The sequence below is a fragment of the Carya illinoinensis genome, chromosome 4 (genome assembly GCF_018687715.1).
Source record: "Carya illinoinensis cultivar Pawnee chromosome 4, C.illinoinensisPawnee_v1, whole genome shotgun sequence".
In the NCBI taxonomy this organism is placed as follows: Eukaryota; Viridiplantae; Streptophyta; class Magnoliopsida; order Fagales; family Juglandaceae; genus Carya; species Carya illinoinensis.
This window is the reverse complement of record NC_056755.1, coordinates 1,928,277-1,948,955: the sequence shown is the minus strand read 5'-3', so window position 1 is coordinate 1,948,955 and position 20,679 is coordinate 1,928,277. Positions and strand designations below refer to the sequence as shown.

General features: G+C 33.8%; 2 protein-coding genes across 3 annotated transcripts; one reads left to right on the top strand and one right to left on the bottom strand.

The window, feature by feature from the left end:
* Nucleotides 1-8,666: 8,666 nt before the first annotated feature.
* Nucleotides 8,667-11,326, top strand: LOC122307813 (UPF0051 protein ABCI8, chloroplastic-like). The gene is made up of 2 exons (XM_043120911.1): nucleotides 8,667-10,257; nucleotides 10,936-11,326. The coding sequence occupies exons 1-2, from the start codon at nucleotides 8,725-8,727 to the stop codon at nucleotides 11,152-11,154; spliced, it is 1,752 nt and encodes a 583-aa protein (XP_042976845.1). The 5' UTR covers nucleotides 8,667-8,724; the 3' UTR covers nucleotides 11,155-11,326.
* Nucleotides 11,327-13,269: 1,943 nt separating this feature from the next.
* LOC122307817 (protein CREG1) lies at nucleotides 13,270-20,165 on the bottom strand. 2 transcript variants are annotated; one of them, XM_043120914.1, is made up of 6 exons: nucleotides 19,743-20,158; nucleotides 18,847-18,882; nucleotides 16,428-16,629; nucleotides 14,049-14,127; nucleotides 13,825-13,942; nucleotides 13,270-13,562 (listed from the first exon to the last, which is right to left on the bottom strand). In XM_043120914.1, exons 1-6 carry the CDS (start codon nucleotides 20,126-20,128, stop codon nucleotides 13,526-13,528), a joined length of 858 nt encoding a protein of 285 aa, XP_042976848.1. In that variant the 5' UTR covers nucleotides 20,129-20,158; the 3' UTR covers nucleotides 13,270-13,525. The 2 variants fall into 2 exon arrangements, with proteins under 2 accessions (XP_042976848.1, XP_042976850.1); XM_043120916.1 differs by having other exon boundaries at nucleotides 13,270-13,942; nucleotides 14,029-14,127; nucleotides 19,743-20,165.
* Nucleotides 20,166-20,679: the final 514 nt, after the last annotated feature.

The following is a 20,679-nucleotide window of genomic DNA, read 5'->3' as shown; positions in this document are numbered from 1 at the left end:
ATCTTAAATGCAACTAGTATTTCAAATTCATATTACGGTTTTGTAAGAAATGTGCATTATTAAAGGAGAAATAAAATAGAGCACACAAAACATCTATAAGACATAATATGAATATTTGTGAAATATTATTTTATTATCTCGAAATAAAATTACAGAAATTTGAACCTCTTCGCCTCATTCTTTAAACGATCTTGCTCTTCAAAAATTTGCATATCATTCCTATCTAAAGAAGTAAGCAATCGAAAAGAAGAGTTATTATATTACAGTTTATATAAACTGCAATCTAAACGCACGTGGAACAAACTATTTTTATATAATTTCAGTATCTATATTAGTTTTTATTGCAGTTTATATAAATAGTTTAAATGTCATTAAGGCTTCAGGAGAGTTCATGAAAACTGCACATATTTGAAATATAAATCTGAAACCCTTTTGGCTTCAAGGGGGAGATGGATAAAATTATTAGTTCTGAAATATCATATCTTAAATGCAACTAGTATTTCAAATTCATATTACGGTTTTATAAGAAATGTGCATTATTAAAGAAGAAATAAAATAGAGCACACAGAACATCTATCAGAAGATAGAAACACAATATGAATATTTGTGAAATATTATTTTATTATCTCGAAATAAAATCACAGAAATTTGAGGCTCTTCGCCTCATTTTTTAAACGATCTTGCTATTCAAAAATTTGCATGTCATCCCTATCTAAAGGAGTAAGCAATCGAAAAGAAGAGTTAAGCAAGAATTTTAAATTCCTATTCTCTTACTTTATTGCTCCTATCTTCATATTGGACTCTAGAAGAAGTTGCTGAAAGATAGAAATTTTTTCGTTGAATTTGTCAACCTTACAAGTTTTGGATTGTAGTCGCTAAGAAAATGCGATAATGGTTGATAAGTATCGGGTATCGAGACTCACAAGCTCATAGATAGCATCATTATCTGACTTATTAGTCAAATCATTATTGTATTGCATTATAACACCTACGATAGAAGTAGAAATAACTGGTGAACGAGGTGTAGAATACTTCATATATTGATCACGAGAAGATTGCTGGGCCATTGCAGAATAAGAATGCAGAAAGAGATTGTAAAATAAGAAAGCAGACTAATTACAGAAGAGTGAAGAAGATGAGATGTCAATGAAGATGAGTTGAATATTTATTTTGTAGATAAATTTATGAAAGCAAGATAAAATTATATATATTGATAGAGAAAACGCTAAACACAGATATCCTACAATTATTTACTAGGCCGTAAAATTAAAAGAAGCTTGCCCCTACTCTCTTTGAAATTGGACTTTTTGAGATATCGACGGCGAGATTAAATGCAGCTTATCCTTATTCTCTAAGTATGTGGACTCCTTCAAATATTCATTGTTGCTGATCCTGAAGATCTTGGGCATACTATTTTAGCGCTTTATTCTTCTCTTTCAGTTTCTTGTTCTTACAACTCTTCACAAAGAGCTTCTAACGCAATTAAGATATTTGATTATTAAGTTAGTTGACCTAATTCACTTTAACTAATAACTTCCAAGACATGGTCATAACAGAGGCAAAATATTGAGCATTAAAAAATATTGATTATGAAACGACAACAGAATAAATCCTTCTAGAAAAATGAATATCTGTTCATATCATAAAAGTAACATCATCATGTGAGTAAAAGGAACGACAAAGCATCTCTATTGCTTCACAACATCTTTCGTGAAGCATCTTTTTACAAGAGATGTAGCATCATAGTCATGCGGTGCCTGACAGCTACAGAAGAGGTGTAAAATCCTGCGGTGTTTGTCTAGTGTAAAAATGTGGCCACTGTTTTTGTTGAATATGGAGGTTGTCGGCTAAATTTTAATGACTTATCTACTAACTATGTTATTTACAAGAACTTCAGAATAGCACAACTCCATAAGAGTAGTGAATTTAATGTTAAAATGATCTTCAATCAATATGATGAATTTGTTTACCAAAACATTACCAACTGTATCATTTTAAGAGTTGGTACACAATATTGAGATGCATCAACCAAAGACCTTTCACTATAAAGTCTTGAAAAACTTTTATATGGACAAAACTCATCTCCTGAGTACTCAAATGGTTGTTCGATCACTTGATGTGCAGAAAGACCCATTTCATCCTTGTGAAGACGATGAAGAAATTCTTGGTCCTGAAGTGCCTTATCTCAGTGCAATTGGAGCCCTGATGTATCTTGAAAATTATACTCGGTCTGATATTGCATTTTCAGTTAATTTAATTGCAAGATATAGTTCCGCACCAACTTGAAGACATTGGAATGATATTAAACATGTCATTTGTTACCTTCGAGGTAGGATTGATATGAGATTATTTTATCAACATGAATCAAGTCCATAATTAGTTGGATATACGGATGCATGTTATCTTTCAGATCCATACAAAGAGATCATTGCAATTCATGAGAAAAAATGTGAAATTGATGTCAAGCAGATACAATCAAATGATAATTTGACATATTTATTCATTAAGGTATTACCAACTGCAACATTTAAGAAGATTATGCAGAACATTGGATTGCGAAGATTTCAAAACCTATCATAATGCACTTTTCAAAGGGAGTAAATGTTTTGAAGACTAGTGCTGATTGTATTTTTTTTCATTCTCTAAGGTTTTTTTTCCATTAGATTTTCTTTTGCAAAGTTTTAATGAGGCAATTCTAAAGCGTTTGGCGGTACACATGAATATTGTACCATTTTTCCCTTGCCATTGGTTTTTTTTTCCCATAGGGTTTTTCTTTGATGAGATTTTAACGATGCATATTCTTTATATGTGGTTATCCAAAAAAGAAATGTTATAAATAACTTGTATGACCAACTTTAGCCGTCATAATTAACCGTACTTAGCCGTCAATTGTGACAGCATGCAGTCGCCATAATTGACCCTCCTTGGCCGTCAATTATGATCGCTTGTAACCGTCATAATTGATCGTCCTTAACCGTTAAAACCGCCTTTATACTCTTATATATATGGGTATCATTTAAGGTTTTCAATATTGAAAAAGAAGCGTCTCTCTCTCACGTTCAAGATCTCTCTCTATTTTTCTCTCAGTGCAGCCAACACCAACAACATTAAAGTTTCATAACAATTGCAACCAAATAAAAAATAATGAAACCAATATTTTCAAAATTAATCCACGAGAATCAAAACCCATAACAAAGCAAAAACCTGGGGTCCATCAACATTATCAGTGTATTATTTGCTTTTCTTTTGGTCAATCGCATCTCACGGTTGGAAACGTTTATACCCCAAAAATACCATCCCATTATCAGCCTTATCCCGCAAGAGGTAGCCTCGTCGATTTTCCCACTTTGAGTAGTAAGCATGGGATGATTAAATCCTATATATATATATAGACTATAGTTAATTATGAAAGGAGAAAAACAATATAAGAGCTTAATTAATTATATGATCAAAGTTCAAGGAATTAGGAATATTCCTTAACTCCTTTTATTTTTCGGTTGGTTAAAGATAATCTGAAAAGGAAGATCAAGAGGCAGTAGACATCCGTGATCATTGTCATTCCCCGAATTAATATATAAGTATTAATTTAGTAACGTGCTCCCGTATGATTAGTGTTTGGGTGCATGCTAGCATGCAGCTCTGAGATCGATGCCGGACATGAACTCGTTATGTAGGGCAAACCACATGGGCCAAAAGTCTTCCATCTTGTTAATTACAGGAGTGTCAACAAAGATGGACAAAAAGTCATAAACACAGTACGATCGATCGAGCTTCCCCGAATTTGGATCAGATTGGAAATGCTCACTCACAGCTCATCATCATTAATCTGTCCTCCCACTGAAGCTGCGTTTGGAAACTAAATTTTTTTTTAATTCATTTTATTTAATTATTATAATTTTTTTAAAATTTTAATATAAAATATAATAAATAATTCTTAATTTTTAAATTTTAAAATAATAATAATATTAAAAAATAATATTTATTTTATTTTTAATTTTTATCTCAACTCAAATCAGAATAATATTACTGAAACCTCCGATCAACTACATATATAGATATATATATATATATATATAACATATAATAAAGACCAAACATCCTTATATTTAGCTAAGTAATGAGCTTCGTTTTACTTAATTCATCTATAGTCTGGTAATTTTCTCCAAACTATTTATTTATTTGTTTTTATTCTAAATTTGTAGAAACAATCGTAGAAAGTTCTACCCGAACTTTTCTGTTGATTGATACCACTTTTCTTTCAATCAAGATCGATCATGTTGAACATTTACCATACACTCCATGTGTGCTCCGTACGTTCACCTAACTATAAACTTTGACAAATTCAGATCATGAAGAAAACCTAAATCGATTTGACAAAAGTTCTGTAAATAGATACGTTCCCCTAACAATTTAAGGACAGCCTTGGTATAAGAGAATGCCGATAACTTAGAACTTCTTGAAGATGATGATCAAGAGGCAATGGGCTCTACAAGTTACAAATCGGTGTGCTTCTCTCCCGGTTTACTAGAAATCATGAAAACCGTAAGTTTTGGAATTACATTCAAAGCCATGCACCTGATTTTCAAAGTCAGAAATCAAATAAACATACTACGTTGAAAACCACTTCCATCCGCACTATTAAAAAAAAAAAAAACCATTTATGACAAATTATTTACGATAGAAATGACTATTTATGACAAGAATAGAAAATAATAATTTTGATAAAAAAATAAATAGTAGTAAATAAGCAGTTATCTTGTCATGTGACTCCAAGAAGATATACATATACATATACAAAAATAAAGATCACATGACAACAATACACTACTAGCTAGCGAGTATCATGCATGCTATATGTCTTAGCGGGCTGGTTGATCAGCATGTAATGTCTTCCAAGTGTATCGAGAATAAAATTTTTATGTACAGTCATTTTTGTGTTTACATATTCTAGTAAATGATTAGTTGCATCTTTTTTTCAATGTAAGATAACTGATTTAACCAATCATATCAATAGAGCGTGTAAAAAATATATAAAACTGATTTATATACCATAACTCATATGAAAAATCATCCAAATATGACATTAACACAGTAATTGAAAAAAAAAAAAAAAAAGGCTCAAAACTCATGGTGCTTAATTAACATACGGTACGATGATCTGCATGCTTACATATGATAATACATAAATACAGGTAGCCGATTTGAGAAATATTCGACTAAAATGAAATAAATAAATTTTTTGGTCCAAAGTATATATATTCAAAATCCTTGATCTCTTGCTAATAAATTTTTATGCGTATACGTACGCGTACACATGATGAATGAGTATATAAGCTAGTTTGCATGGCAGCAAAGTCTTTATCATTGTAAATCCAATGAGAATTAACCAATATCATAATATACATATATTACGTGAAAATTAATTAGCTAGCTAGCTATTTCCGATATTCATAAGAAGGGGAAAAAAAGGTTTTAATATGTATAAAAAAATAATAATCTAAGCCATAACATGCTTTGATCTGGTTACTGGTAGATCTGCAAGAGAAAATCATTCATCTAACATCGCTCGCTCGGCAAACAAAGGCTAGACTCTTTTACACATGATTAGACGATAATCGAGGTATTGACACGAAGGACGTAAGATCATATGTTTTCATTTCACAAGCGAAATCCATAAATTTATTAACTCCAAACATAAAGTTGCACCAGAACATGAGTGTAGACATGATAACAAGGATGAGAAGCTACCGCACAAGTAAATTCAAGACATCAGAGAGAGGGAGGGAAACAGATCAGAGGGAACAAGAAGATCGACCCTTTATCATAACTTCTTAGTAGTGATCTTCAAAACCTAAACCATAAACCCTAGCTATTTTACAAGATCTACGAAGTTCACCTTAGCGAAAGGAAGAAACCCATAAACATAAGAACTTGAGAAAATAATTTGCAGCTTGATGGAGCAAATAATCGGACCAGGATGCTTGATTCCCCAAAAGCAAAGACTTGAAAGTCTTACAAGGAGTAGACCCTTCACTCAAAACCAAGAAGAAAGCCCAACAAAGAAAGCTAGGCTGTCTCCCGCTACTTCTTCTTTTGCAAACACATGTCCATGTTTCTGATCCTCTTTCCGTTTGATCCTTCTTTTTCTTGCCGATGGAAATGATGACGCTTTGGGATGCGTGGAGTTGTTGAGGGCAAAAGGTGGGATAGCGTGGGAACAATGATGGCGACGGAGAAGGTACAGAGAGGACATGATGATTGCTGGGTCTAGCTTTGAAAGAGAGGCAGGAGATTCAAGGTATTTTATGCCCTCTCACTTGGCTGATGTCTCTCTTTCTGTCAGAGTGGGGAAGAGGGAGAAAGGGAATGATGATGATCATGAGACTCATAAAGACTTTACCACGCTTGATCGGAAAAAAGAAAAAGACTTTATTGTACTTGTACAGTGAAGAGGAGCTAGCTCGGCCAGCCAACGTCAGTGACTCAGTGCGCATGTAAAATATTGAAGTTCCATCGAGGCTGACTAGGTAGCCGTAATTAATAAAAAAATTTGGCTTCCTTTGAATTTACAGAATATTTCTTTTTATTTAATTTTTTTATTATAATTTTTTTATAAAATATAATAAATAATTTAATTTTTTAAAATTTTTAAAAATATTAAAAATAATAAAATATCATTTAATTTCTATCTAAAACAATTTCAAACGAAACATCTATATTCTAATGTTCACTTTTATTTGAATGAATAATGTTTCAATTATATTGCAAAAAAATTGATCAATATCTCACGACAATAAGGCCTTTACTTAATTGGATTGAAAAGTTTTGATGGGGACTCCATCCCCAGTTAAAGTAACAAGCTCATGATCATTCTACCTTCTTCTTTTTTACTTTTGTTTTTCTAATGTTATATCTTGCATGTTTAGGACAGCAATACAGAAAAAAGCTACTCCAAAGAAACATAATTTGAAAAGTAAACACAAGGAATCACTTTTGCATTGACCCTTTGGCTTTGGGTGGGGATCCATGTCTTAACCTAGAGATGAAAAGCGACAAACCGTGATGGGTGAACTATAATTTACCTTTGTGTTTTATGGCCTAAAACAAAATAGGATCTACATTATAAGAAACACATGACTTCCATCTATTGTATCGACAATCAAAGTTCAAAGTAGACCCATGCATTTAAGAGTAAAATTCTCTCCATTTTATTTTTGAAGAGAATATACGTTAAGTACTGTAAAATGTAGATAATTAGATAAATTATATTTGCAATTTCTAAATGAGGACTATGTGTACAGATCTATTAATATATTTTATTAAATAGAAATTATTGTAATTTGAGAGAGATATTATTGTAATTTTAAAAAAATTTTAAAGATAAAATTATCTAAATTTACATGAACAATCTTCAAATAGAGACTCTACGTAATATTACTCTATTATCTTTTTTATAGACCTTTCAATTATGATATTAAATAATTATAAAACATTAGAAATATTCTCTAATTATTAAATAAAATTACATACGTTTGCCTTTATGATTGCTAAGCTTTTTTCTAAGAGTAGGACTGTAAATGAACCAGTCTGTTCGATAGCCCGCTCGGTTAAACTCGAATCGAACTCGACTCGTGAAAAAAAAGTTCGTTCGTGAAAGCAGATACCTGCTCGATTTCTAAATGACACATACCTAACAAAAATCGACTCGACTGGGTTAAGACTCGTTTAGTTTCGCTCGTTTATACTCAACTATACTCATTAGCTCGACTCGATTAAAACTCATTCATATATTGATAAATATATACATACACCTATGCATGTATATATGTATTAGCTAATAATATAAGCATACCACTTTTATAATTAAATATATAATATGTATTCTAATTACTTATATCTATATAGTGAATATATTTCCTATGTATATTTTATAATTTGTATAATAATTAGTCAATAAAATTTAATAATTTCATATATTAGTATGTGGAAAACATATATGAAATAGATATATGCTATCATATTAAGTATATGTATTAATAATACATATAAGCATATAATATATTGTTATTTTGGATAAATATCAACTAGTTAAATATGAAATATTTATAAATTTTTTAACATTTTAAAATTTAATAAAGATTCTAGTTTTTAGTTATTTATATTCAATATTAGTTTTATTTATTTATTTTATTAATTATTAAATCTTATTAAAAAAATAATTCAAGCTTGAATTCGACTCAACTCAAACTCAATCATGGAATGAGTAGAAGTTCGAGTTCAAATTAAAAATTTAACTTATCGAATCAAACTCGAATAAAGAATTAAAAAATATATCAAATATTTTGAATCTAATCGAATCAACTCGACTAATAAAAAATTGACTCAATTCGTCAAAAATCGACTCAACTCGACTGTATTACAACCCTGTGCTAAGAGACGTTGCACCGTCCCTGTCGTTGGTTTTCAATGCTTTGGAGGGTCTTATCAGGTATATCCACGTGTCTTCATCTCGGGAAGTACGTGTCAGACACGAGACTTTCTAAAACTTGTGGCCCAGAAAAATAAAAGGAAAATACTAGTTTGTTAATTTGTCACTCACGAGTCATGACCGCTCATATATTTTAATTTATTTAAAAATAAAATACATTTTTAGCGCTCCTAAACGTAAGAAAATATCCCGAAAAAAGAAATAACATCTTCACCTTTTCCTTGTTTGTGTTAAAAATGTCTCTGACGCCCGTCTATCCGAACCAGGCCACAACCATGACTTCTTTCTTGGCTAACGGTAGTGTTTCAAGCTTGTCTCCCAAAGCACCCAAACCCAACCATGAATCACCTAAACTCCCAAAAGCGTTTCGCCTGATATCCCCAATTCCCAAGTTCCAAAACCCCAGAATCCCAACTTCAAGGCCCTTCAAGATTCGAGCGGATGTCGGGTATTCGGGTCCGACTTCTTCTTCTTCTTCTTCGTCTGCTTCACCCGGTAAGTCCTCGATTTCAACTCCTATTACTGCACCATCAACAGCTACGGCCAATGAGAAAATCCAGGAAATTCTTCGTAACGTTGAGTATGATAAGAAATTCGGTTTTAATATGGATATCGATTCGTTTTCGATCCCTAAAGGGCTTTCGAAGGAGACGATCCGATTGATTTCTTCGCTTAAAGAAGAACCTGATTGGATGCTTGAGTTTAGATTGAATGCCTTTGAGAAATTCTTGAAAATGAGAGAGCCCAAATGGTCCGATAACCGATATTCACCTATTGATTTGCAAGATATATGTTATTACTCGGCACCCAAGAAAAAACCCTCTTTGAATAGCCTTGACGAGGCTGACCCGGAACTCATTCGGTACTTCGATAAATTGGGTGTACCTTTGAATGAGCAGAATCGATTAGCTAATGTTGCCGTTGATGCCGTTCTCGATAGCGTGTCGATTGCCACGACGCATAGGAAGACATTAGAGAAGGCCGGCGTGATATTTTGCTCGATATCTGAGGCGATTAGGGAGTACCCAGATTTGGTTAGGAAGTATTTGGGGAGAGTAGTGCCTAGTGAGGATAATTACTACGCAGCGTTGAATTCTGCGGTGTTTAGTGATGGTTCATTTTGCTATATTCCAAAAGACACGAAGTGCCCAATGCAAATTTCAACTTATTTTCGGATAAATGCGTTAGAAACCGGGCAGTTTGAGAGGACATTAATAGTTGCAGAGGAGAGGAGTTCTGTGGAGTATTTGGAGGGGTGTACAGCACCTTCATATGATAGAAACCAGCTTCATGCTGCTGTGGTTGAGTTGTATTGTGATGAGGGTGCCGAGATTAAGTACTCCACAGTGCAGAATTGGTATGCGGGGGATGAAGAAGGCAATGGAGGAATTTATAATTTTGTCACGAAACGAGGGCTTTGTGCTGGGGACCGCTCAAAGATATCTTGGACCCAAGTGGAAACGGGGTCTGCCATTACATGGAAGTATCCAAGTGTTGTTTTGGAGGGAGATGATACTGTGGGTGAATTCTATTCAGTAGCATTGACTAATAATCATCAGCAGGCAGACACCGGGACAAAGATGATACACAAAGGGAAGAATACCAGAAGTAGGATTATTTCTAAAGGTATATCGGTTGGGAATTCAAGGAACTGCTATAGGGGTCTCGTTCAGGTTCAGTCAAAGGCAGAGAATGCTCGGAATTCCTCTCAGTGCGATTCAATGCTTATTGGTGACAATGCAGCTGCGAATACATATCCATATATCCAGGTAATCTGTTCATTTGTGACGTATAGTTTGTTTCTATAACATTTCTGTTTTTGGCATCTTGACTGATTATTCATTATCATACCAGTCTTTTGGTTTTGTACTTTGTTCAATGCTGTTATTGTAACTATTCGGATCCCTCCTCCCCTCCCTGTACGGCGAGCTTACTGAATGTCGTATCTACATTTCTTTGTATTACTTAGTGGTTCTTATACGTGTTCTCAGGGTGGTCTCAGGAGTCCTTGTATGTGCTCTTTGTTAGGCAACTATGATTTTGGAAGTTCTATCTACAATTGAAGCGTTAAACAGAGGACAAATTAGAGAAGCGTTGCTTTACTCTTCTCCACTTCATAGTCTTGTATGAACCTTTCCATTCTGGTCTTGGAAGGTCTGAAGCTTATGAAGTGTTGTGCTAACCCTACCAATGATGGTCCTTGCAGCTACAGGTCTTTAGTCTACAGACAACAGGGGGAATGGGTAGGGAATAAGAACTTTTTAAGACAACTATGGAAATTCTAGTTGTGATGTAAATCACCAGATAACTCATAATGAGAACCAGTGTTTCACCAGATAAATCACCAGATCTTCCCTCGCATTCTCTTATATTCATGTCATGTTTGGAGGATAGAAAATTTTCGTCCTTTATGGACAGTTTATGTACTAACATGATTAATTTGACAGGTGAAGAATCCAACTGCTCGAATTGAACACGAAGCCAGTACCTCCAAAATTGGTGAAGATCAGCTGTTTTACTTTCAGCAGAGGGGCATTGACTACGAGAAAGCCATGGCTGCCATGATTTCTGGGTTTTGCAGAGACGTGTTCAATGAGCTTCCGGATGAGTTTGGTTCTGAGGTGAATCAACTCATGAGCTTGAAGCTTGAAGGATCAGTTGGTTAGCTATTAAGGTCTTAGTCAAAAAGCTCATGCTTGTTGGAGGAAATTTAGGTCTTTTTGTCAAGAGGTCTTAGGATTATTGAGCAAATATCTGTATTAGACAATGTGAATGGTATGGATAGCGTGTACATAAAAATAATAGTTGTTATAAGTCAATTTGCATGTTGTCTATTAATTACTGACTGTTATTTGATAAATAAGTTTTAATTCATTAGAACCTTGGTCTGGGTAATTGGGAATTTGAAAAAGAGGTTATCACTTGCAAGGTATTATTATTGGTTCCTTGTGGAACATTAGAAGGTAAATTGCCCAATATAGTAGGCAGTCTCTGAGTATGAATATGTGCTAATCTCATCCTGTCACTTGGTGTCATGTCAATAAAACACGGTGGTTAAGTAATTTTAATATGACGTCTCACAAGAGGGATTACTTAATAATCAATCAAGACAAATTAATCATACGGATTCAGATTTTATGAAGTCCAATTTAGGATATATCGGAAAAATAAATAACAGATTAATGCCATGTTGTTTACCAAACAATGTGGTTGAGGGACTTCTTACTGGTGGCAGGAATGTTTTTAAAGATTTCCAAAAGAAACTTGACTGTAGTTTTCTTCTCTAAATAAAATGATTTTTTCATTATCGCATTCTATGTCTAATTGTTTACCCCTGTGGCTCCCAAGGGTGTTCCCATGGGAGGAGTTCTGCGGTTCTCCCTGTAATTATGGTTGTTATGAGATGTATATAGAGGAATACCATATGTCTTGAGAAGAGAAGAAGTGCATTTCTAAGATGATGAATTTACTGATATTATTAGAAATAGAATGGGAAAACATGATGAATCATGAAGGAGGCAAAATATACGAGTCTTTACCAGATCAAAAGCAAGTTCTCGTCATGAATTTGCAAACTTGGATGACTTCATTTTCACAGTTTTAAGCAACTTCTTAGCCTCTTTCTCCAGCCTCTTCTCTTCCCATTTAGCCTTCTCCAGTTTCCTTTCGTGTTCTTTAACCGAAAATATCTCTGCCAATATGTCATCATTCTTTGCCCGATCTTTGTCGCAGGTTTTTGATGCAGAACTCCCACCTCTATTTTTATCATTTTTCTGTGAAGTAAAGCAACACGCCATGAACAAAATGGATGGAACCAAGCAGAGTCAAATTACCGTACATGTCAATTGAGCCTGGCTAATGGCTATCCTCTTTCTTCTTTATATGCATAGGAGCCCTTAAAATTCATTTATTGTGAATTTATGATAAATTTTCAATTTCCAGCCAAAAATAAATCAAATTATTTCCAAACCTGAAATGATTGTTGCTTCTATTGAATTCTCGTGATGCTAGATATATATTTTCCATGCCGTGATTCTTTCTCGGCTGAAAGTGTATAGATTTGCTGGGTTCAATATATCTATTTGTTTGATGAGAATTGCATTAATAATTTAGTACTTGCAATTAAAAAAAATCAACTAGGTGTTTAATTTCACTTTTTTTGGGCATGTTAGAATTGCTTTAAAGATACGAGATTTACTGAATCTCATTTGATGTAATTAATTAATTAAATTTTTTTATGTTGGCGAACCTCTCCTCCAGGGTAGACACACCGCTGCATAATAAATCCCTCTATCCCATGCACGCAGTCTTGAAAATTTTTTTATACAGAATTAATTAAATCGCTGACTTTTCACTAGGAAGCGTGGTCCTAAAAGATTGTTTGCACCCGTGAAGTGTTGAACCTTCCATCTTGAATGGAATAATACTCCAAGATCAAGACTTTCACCACATGGGCCAACCCACATTAATGTAATTAATTACATGCCGTGCATACAATTTATCGAGATTTATTTGCAAAATGAGAGTTTGCATTCAAATATGATCACTCAACGCCTTTCACGGGGAGCGTAGGAAGATTGTATCCGTACGGTTCTTGACATGGTTGACACATCAACACACCACACACACCTTATGGGTATGACTGCATATTCATCTCACCAAGTAAAAACCTTTGTTCTTCCCGTGCTTTGGCGTGGCCGCCTCCTTTTAATTCAATGAACTGGTCACGTGAGAGAACTAATTGCAAGAACATGTACATATTGATGGCAAGAGTCAATCGATACAGTAAACTGATACATTTCCAGAATATTATTGAAATAAAGAATAATGAGTGCTTGTGAGTACAAACCTTGTACCTAGAATTTACCCCGCCTTTGATCATTCTTATCAGACGGTATGATTGTACAAGTAAAACAATTACATAATCAGAAATCACAACCCTCACATCTTATTTACAATGAATTCATTATATCTAATTTACATCGTTATTACACACTTCATTAACATCCAATGCACGAGCAGATGAGCAAGAGACAATTAGATGTGCGCTCCCACAAGGAAAGCGAGTTTGCTTCTGAAGATGTCAGAAGCACGAGTTTGGGGAAAGAAAATGCATTAGTAGAGATATATATAAGCACTGAGAAATAACATCAAACTATTTCTAGCAGATCATGTAAGTGTAGAAGATGCATCAGTGAACATAAATAAGCATTTAAATATTATACGATATTGATTATGTGACAGTAAAGGAATTACGATTAACTTCGTTTCTTCGCTGCATTTTTTCTGCATGACTGCCATTTGCAAACATGGTATCAGTGGTATGTGGTACTCACATTTTAGGATGCAGGTACTGCTCCACCGTGAGTGGTTTTGGGCCACCAAACCAATCAATCAAAAATATACTCTCAATTTCTAACTTGAAGAACTGGAAGTCATGATCAATAGGCCAACCTGTCAACCATACAAATTAAAAAAAAAAAAAAAAAAAAAAAGGTTTAGTAGTTGGTGGCAGAAAGAAATGGGAAAAGGTCACTTACGTATCAATTCTCGTACTTACCCTTCATCTCCGCATGCTTTGAGAACAAGGCACTTTTAGCAAACTCTGCCTCTTTAGATTTTTTGTCAACTACCTTCAACTGAAATAACATGAAGGGAAAATTTAATCCAAGTTATTCAAAAGAAAAAGTTTCACTACTTTCTGGTAAAGAACTCGTCCAAGCCATTATTATTATTATTATTATTATTATTATTATTATTATTCTTTTGGGGGTGTGTTAAAAATCTGAACCACTTGGTTTTAAGGTCGACAACTTATAGACAGTGCACGTAAGTCAATAGATAGCTTTCCTTAACAAGCTTAGAAAACAATACTCCAGTAATTGCAACAAGAGTGTCAATAGATTTTCGGTTTAGTAGTAAGCATCATTTAGGTATCCATGAGTTCATTAGAATTCATTTTTGGTCACCTGCTGCCCATTTCTAATACTTGTCTGCACATATAGCAAAGTCTGATGACTTGTAACCAAAAATAAATAAAAGCTAAAAGTGAACTGGAAACGAGAGCAATTAATAATAAAGGCAAAATTCATGTGGTGTAACATACGAACCTAGAATTTAGGTTAAGTCAGTTAGAAATTATTTAGTTATGTTATGATTATATTTATTCTTTTTATTAATTACTTATTTATTAAATTATCTCTATGGTAAGATTTTAAGTAATTAGATTGCTACGACACGTTTTCTAGAAAGATTAGTAACGTCTAGTGCCTCGTATAGGTCACGAGCTACGACGTGAGATTTCTGAAGCAGCGCTAAGAGGTAAATAGTATGATCATATAAATGTACACGTAATGTAAATATTATAATTGGGTATGATAATATGATATGGTTTTGATGGTTATCTACGTTGCACTAAGAGCCAAGTCAAGGTTAGATTGCTTTCACGAACTTCTATGAATTACGATGATTTACATGAAAGTAAGCCTATATATATGTTATGTTTTTACGGATTGTTGATTGATGGATTGAATGTTACAAAAATCACATGGAAATCATGATATGATCATATAATAATTTAAGATAGGTATTCTATGAATTAAAATAGCCAGATCATGCATGCTTCATTCATGTAGTACTTAGACCATATATGCCATGTATTGTTCATGCAATAACTTAAGTCAAGCATGCCATGTAATAAATAGCCTAATCATGTATGACATGTTCATTAGTTCTCAGATCATGCATGCCATGAAATGTCATAAAATGATTAAATCATGTTAGGCCATGTCATGCTATACTATACCATGTACAAGAATATATCATGTTAAGCCATGCCATGTACAAGAATATGCCATGCTAGAAAAGTCTAAGAAGTCCAAGAAAATTATCATGCATCAAGAAAGATAAACATTTTAAGGTAACACGGATCCAAGCATGTTTACCACAGTTATGCTAAGACGGTACCACGGACTCAAGCGTGGTTACCACAAGTTAAGTGAAACACGGACTCAAGCGTGTTTCACTCCATGTCATGCAAGTTAAGTGAACATGGACCCAAGCATGTTTCACTTCATGTCAAACAAGATAAGTGAAACACAGACCCAAGCGTGTTTCACTCCATGTCAAGCAAGATAAGTGAAACACGGACTCAAGCGTGTTTCACTTCATGTCAAGCAAGATAAGTGAAACACGGACCCAAGCGTGTTTCACTCCACGTCAAGCAGGATAAGTGAAATACGGACTCAAGCGTATTTCACTTCATGTTATGCAAGTTAAGTGAAACACGGACTCAAGCGTGTTTCACTACATGTCAAGTTATGTGGTGCCATGGACTCAAGCGTGGTTCACCATGAAATAAGTACAATTCAAGATAAACAAGTTACTCATGCATTCACGCTTCATGTTTGCCATGATTATGAGTGTTTCCACCCATGTTAATCCATGAATGTTATATGAAAGTTATGATAAGGCTTTAAAAACCAAATTTATGCTAAGCTAGATAGTATTTTACGGTATGATGTATTATTTACTGAGTATTCGACTCATTTTTGTTGTTTGTCTTTTTGTTTTCTTCTATGTTGATTGCCACAGATGGTGATTATGATGATGCAGAGCTGGATGGCCAGGAGTAGATTTAGTATAAGGACTTAGAGATGAATAAGTGTCATTTACACAAGGATTAAGTTTCTTTTATGTCATTTCAATAATTAGTATTGTTTAAGATTAGCTCATGTTTTGCTTTATTCAGTTTCAAGTTTCAAGACTATTTATATCCTTTCAGTTAAGTTTCTTTCAATAAATAAGGTATTTCAGAGTAATGAGTCTTTTTACCGGGCATTTTATTATGTTTGTTAGTAACGTCTCTATCCTACGGGAATGGGGTGTTACATGTGGCCAGTCTAATTTAGTATTAGATAATTTTTATTTTGCAACAGACCTTGCCAATAAGTGTAATTTTCGCACATGAGGGATTCTCGGGATCTTTATTGCCACAAGTTCCTATAGGGTATTCACTGATTGTCAAAGAAGCCCTCTCGTCTTCCATTGCATTTCTGGCAGTTGGATCAAGAGTTGTCAAGTAGAAGAATGGTATGCCACCACCTTTGCCAGGTAGCCCATCACTAAAGGAAACCACATTCCTGCATCACATGTAGACAGTTATATATCCAGTCAAAATAACAATCATTAAGGCATGCCGAACAAGTATAACAAAAACATTTTAATTCATCTTAGAAGAAGATTAAAGAGTCATGAAAATGTGCCCATAAACATAATAAGTGTGTTCGCATTTGCATATGCATGTATTTATGCAGGTGTGTGTGCCCACCAATATACATACATTTGCACTCTGCGTGTGAGATATTTAATTTTTCTTTTTATAAAGTGAATGTGAGATATTTAAATATTCATGAAGAACGCTTGTATTCTTATATTAAAAAAGGAAAGGGAAGACAACAAAACTTTTCAAAACAATTATAAAAAAGAAAACTCAACCGACCTAAGGAATCAACAGACATAACAAACAAGTATCATAAAATTTAAAAATAGAGTCTAATACGTTCCTTGACAAAAGAAATCTTTATACTTTTCAAGTTACTGATGAAAACTGCATACCCTTTTAAATAATGTATGAGGCAAAAATCTGATTCTTACTGTTGAATCCAAGGTTTCAAGTTTTGTGTAATTATATATCTACACATAGATTTTGATGATAACAAATGAATTCAAAGAATAAAAGAGTCTCAATCTCAAGTTGTCTACACAATGGAGTCAAGCACATCAAGAAAACAAGTATGAGCCAGAAGGGAACAGGTTCACATTAAAGTGATAGAGTAATGTTGTAAATCTCTTAAAAATTCAAAATTAGGATTAAAGCTCAAAATTAATACTTTATCATAAAGCATTAAAATACATTTTCCACATGTGTATGAATATTTTGAAAATTAAATTTGAAAATTTTGAAAGATGATTGCTTGTCATCTTTCACATGTGCATACCTTGATTAAAGGGTTGAATTTTGAAAATATTAAAAATGATTGATTGTCATCTTTCACATGTGCATGTTTTATTTGAATATTTTTAAAAGTGATTGATGCTTTTTTTTTTACTTATGCAAAATGTAGATGATTTTGTTTGAAATATTTGAAAAATAAAGTGTGCTTCTTTTGTCATATGCAAAAAATAAAAGATAAGGTTTGAATTTTTTGAAAAGTAAAGTGTGCTCCTTTTGTCATATGCCAAAAGTAAAAGATTAGGTTTGAAGTTTTTGAAAAATGAATTATGTTGTCTTTGACAATTGAAAAAGAAGAACCTTTTATTTGAATTTTTTGAAAAGTGAATGATGTTGTTTTTGACATGTGAATCTTTTTCAATTTGAATATGAGGTCTTATATGCCTATAAATAGATCATTTGAGAGCTTCACATTCACAACACCAAAAGCATACAACATTCATTCAAAACTTTCATTCTCTCTTCTCTAAGCATTGAGCCTTAATCCTTGTTCATTTTAAGAGATATAGTTTGCGTTGTATTGTTCTTATTTCACTCATTGAGGAGTGTTTTCTGATAACCTACCCACTATCAGCTCTTGTATCAGTAAAAGGGTGTGTATAACCCTTGTGCATGTAGAAAGTGTTCTACACAGGAAATAATTGAATCACCACGTGTAAGGTGATTGCAAGTGTAGAGGGTGTTTTACATGGATCCTTTACAGCGGTGTTGTTCAAAGGTGTAATAGGTTTCTATCTCCACTTGAAGGAGGTTGAATAGTGAATTTGGAAATCCTCAAGGGGTAGCTTGAAGCGAGGACGTAGGCAGTGGAGCCGAACCTCGTTAACATACTGAGTTTGCTTTTCTCTTATTCTTACTCTTTATATTTATTACTGTTTCGTATTTTGTTTATATTTTATATTGTATATTTGATTTATAATTGTTATTTTTTTAAATACAACTCAATTCAACCCCCCTCTTGTATTAGTCATCTGGGCAACACTTACAATAATCCTCAAACGGTAGATAATGAGATGGGCACTTGAAGTCATGAGTTTTAGGGAAGATGAAACTCCTAAGACTAGCATCCTTGGTCAACTACAATTATATCTCATCAGGAATCTGAATTAAATCTAAGTATCAGACAAGCAAAAATAATATTCATTAAAATCATTATTTTTTGCCTGAACCCTACAACTTTAAAAAACATATCAAAATCATTGTGTATCTCATAAAGAACTTGGATTGTCACACCTCGAGAAGAACAAACCGGACACAGGCAATGAGGCAATATGAAAAGCAAGGGAATTTTATGCTAACTCGACATTAAATTTAACTCTATTATGTAAAAATATGAAAACCTTACCCAAATGGTGCTCCTCCCAAGTCACTTGAGATGGTACTGCAAAATTAAATTAAAAAATAAGCTTCAATATCATTGATCAACATCTAACAACCGAATTAAAAATAGAAATCAAACTTAAAAAGTCAGGACCTTTGAAACAATAAAATTCAGCGACAATCAGGTTTCACAATGACTGAATGTGAAACAATAACAAATATAACTGGGCTTTCGAGATAAAACGATGAATTATCCTCTCCTTACTATACTCTGTAAAAGATCTTAAACGTCTTCCTCACTACCTAGTTGAAGATGAATCTAAAATGAAGGCAAATAAAAAAGTTGCCCAAAACTCGAATGCATTCAACCAAAAACTCGGGTTTTGAGTGGATTCAACTCACATTAAGTTTACATGCTACCTCTTCCAAAAGACCAATCGATCTCATAAAAGCAAGGAGGGGAGAACCCATCCAATATATTTTCGGCCAAGAAGAGAACCTATGCCCAACAGGTACAAAATTCGTGAAATAAACAAAGTAAACACAGACAGTAAATTACATCCTGAAGCATCTAAACAGAAAAATGCATGACTGCTTTACCAACCATCAGAACTACAGCCAACCACTATTTGCTCCGTCGACTCCCCTCGGATCGATAATAATCGTAATCGAATTTTCAAACAGATAACAACAAAGATCCAACCAGACTTGAACAAGACCATATGGAGTGGCAAATCATATAGAAAAACAAAAGACACTACAAACATAAGAAACCGCCGCAATAGATTCTTTGGTCGTCATCGACACAAACATAGAACAGACCGAAAACCCAAATCATTCAATAAAAAGGAAGCCTCATCAAGAAACTGGGAATCTAGATAGAGAACTGGAAGAAGAGAGACAGGGAAAGAGAGGATATACTTTAAGACACCCCAGACGTTGTTAGAGACCAACCAACGAGCAGTGACGGCAGCATCATCCGGGTCGGGTTTCTTAATCAAAGGCAACCGTCCATGTACGGAACCTAGAAAACCCACAAAAAGCAAGACCAAGGAAAAGAGATGGAAATTATACAGAAGACCTTTGATGCCCATGTTCCCGATTTCTCCGAACCCTGCTGTCTGCACAGAGAAAGTACAACTAGGAGATGAAGACGAACGGGCTAAAATCGAGTATTTATAAGCAAAAATTCTGGTCGTGTTACAAGCTGCAAGGAAGTGAGCTATTATCCTCTGCAATTCGAATTGAAGGACATCGTGAAGAAGGCGTTTCTTCTGCTTGATGGATCGCTTCATTTGGAATTTCATTGAAAATAAGTGGACTTGATGCAAGTCTTGGATCTTAGGTGTTGCACTGGATTGTAGAAAGCGACCAGAGAAGGAGCAGTGGCCCAAGCATTGCGGGCCAACAAGCATGGGTTTGCACCAATTACTTACTCTAGAAATCCGAAGTCGTGGCTATGCCTTGTCCGCCTTAGGCCCAGCGTGTCCCGTGATTATCACTTATCATCCTATCTCCACTCATCTTATCATTATAATTTTTTAAAAATTTTATATAAAATAGAATAAATAATTTAATATTTTTAAATTTATAATAATATTAAAAAGTAATATTTTAATAATATTTTATTTAATTTTTAACTTTTATCTTAACTCATTTCATCTCAACTCACTATACAAACAGCTACCACACCATATTGTCAAATAACAAACGGTCTTAGCCATATAAATTATATATATTATTTTTAAAATAAAATTAATTAAAAAGTACTACAACTATAAATAAATTGACTAAAATAAGAAAAACTCTATTAATTATCCTCACACACCACACACTACACTTTTTTTTATTCTTCTTA

Bases quoted from the DNA above. Each gene is read 5' to 3' on its own strand.
- LOC122307813 (XM_043120911.1), top strand. From the start codon at position 8,725: ATGTCTCTGACGCCCGTCTATCCGAACCAGGCCACAACCATGACTTCT. The intron at 10,258-10,935 runs GTAATCTGTTCA...TTAATTTGACAG, and splicing joins ATACATATCCATATATCCAG to GTGAAGAATCCAACTGCTCG.
- LOC122307817 (XM_043120914.1), bottom strand. From the start codon at position 20,128: ATGAAATTCCAAATGAAGCGATCCATCAAGCAGAAGAAACGCCTTCTT. The intron at 13,943-14,048 runs GTAAGTACGAGA...TATGGTTGACAG, and splicing joins AAAGCATGCGGAGATGAAGG to GTTGGCCTATTGATCATGAC. The intron at 13,563-13,824 runs GTGAGTACCACA...TGACATCTTCAG, and splicing joins CAGTACCTGCATCCTAAAAT to AAGCAAACTCGCTTTCCTTG.